Raw genomic sequence first — 225 nt, forward strand, 5'->3', positions numbered from 1 at the left:
GGCGGGCCGCGCGTCGGCGCTGCCGGCGGGGGTCTGGGGCTCCTCGCTCCGCGGCCGCGCCCGCCGGAAGCCCCGCCGCTGCTCCAGCAGCACCGTCAGCCTGCGGGGAAAGAGCGGACAGTGAGCGGACAGTCGCCGCACCGCCGCCGCATCCACCAACCGCCCCCCCCGGCAGTACCTATGCGCCCGCGGGTCCCAGGCGCGGGCCCAGCACCGCCACGCCAT

At 79.1% G+C, this 225-nt stretch overlaps 1 protein-coding gene across 1 annotated transcript in view; it reads right to left on the reverse strand.

Annotated features, from left to right (window-relative positions):
- The window catches only part of MAP6D1 (MAP6 domain containing 1), a 19,275-nt gene extending 19,050 nt beyond the window's left edge, over positions 1 to 225 (reverse strand). Inside the window, exons 1-2 of the mRNA XM_042820910.1 lie at positions 179 to 225; positions 24 to 100 (exon numbers count right to left, since the gene is read on the reverse strand). Of these exons, the coding sequence (XP_042676844.1) occupies positions 24 to 100; positions 179 to 225 (124 nt within the window). The remainder of the gene's footprint in view (positions 1 to 23; positions 101 to 178) is intronic.

The sequence above is a fragment of the Centrocercus urophasianus genome, unplaced genomic scaffold (assembly GCF_019232065.1).
Source record: "Centrocercus urophasianus isolate 14NV4802_14NV808 unplaced genomic scaffold, USGS_Curo_1.0 seq_19, whole genome shotgun sequence".
NCBI lineage: Eukaryota > Metazoa > Chordata > Aves > Galliformes > Phasianidae > Centrocercus > Centrocercus urophasianus.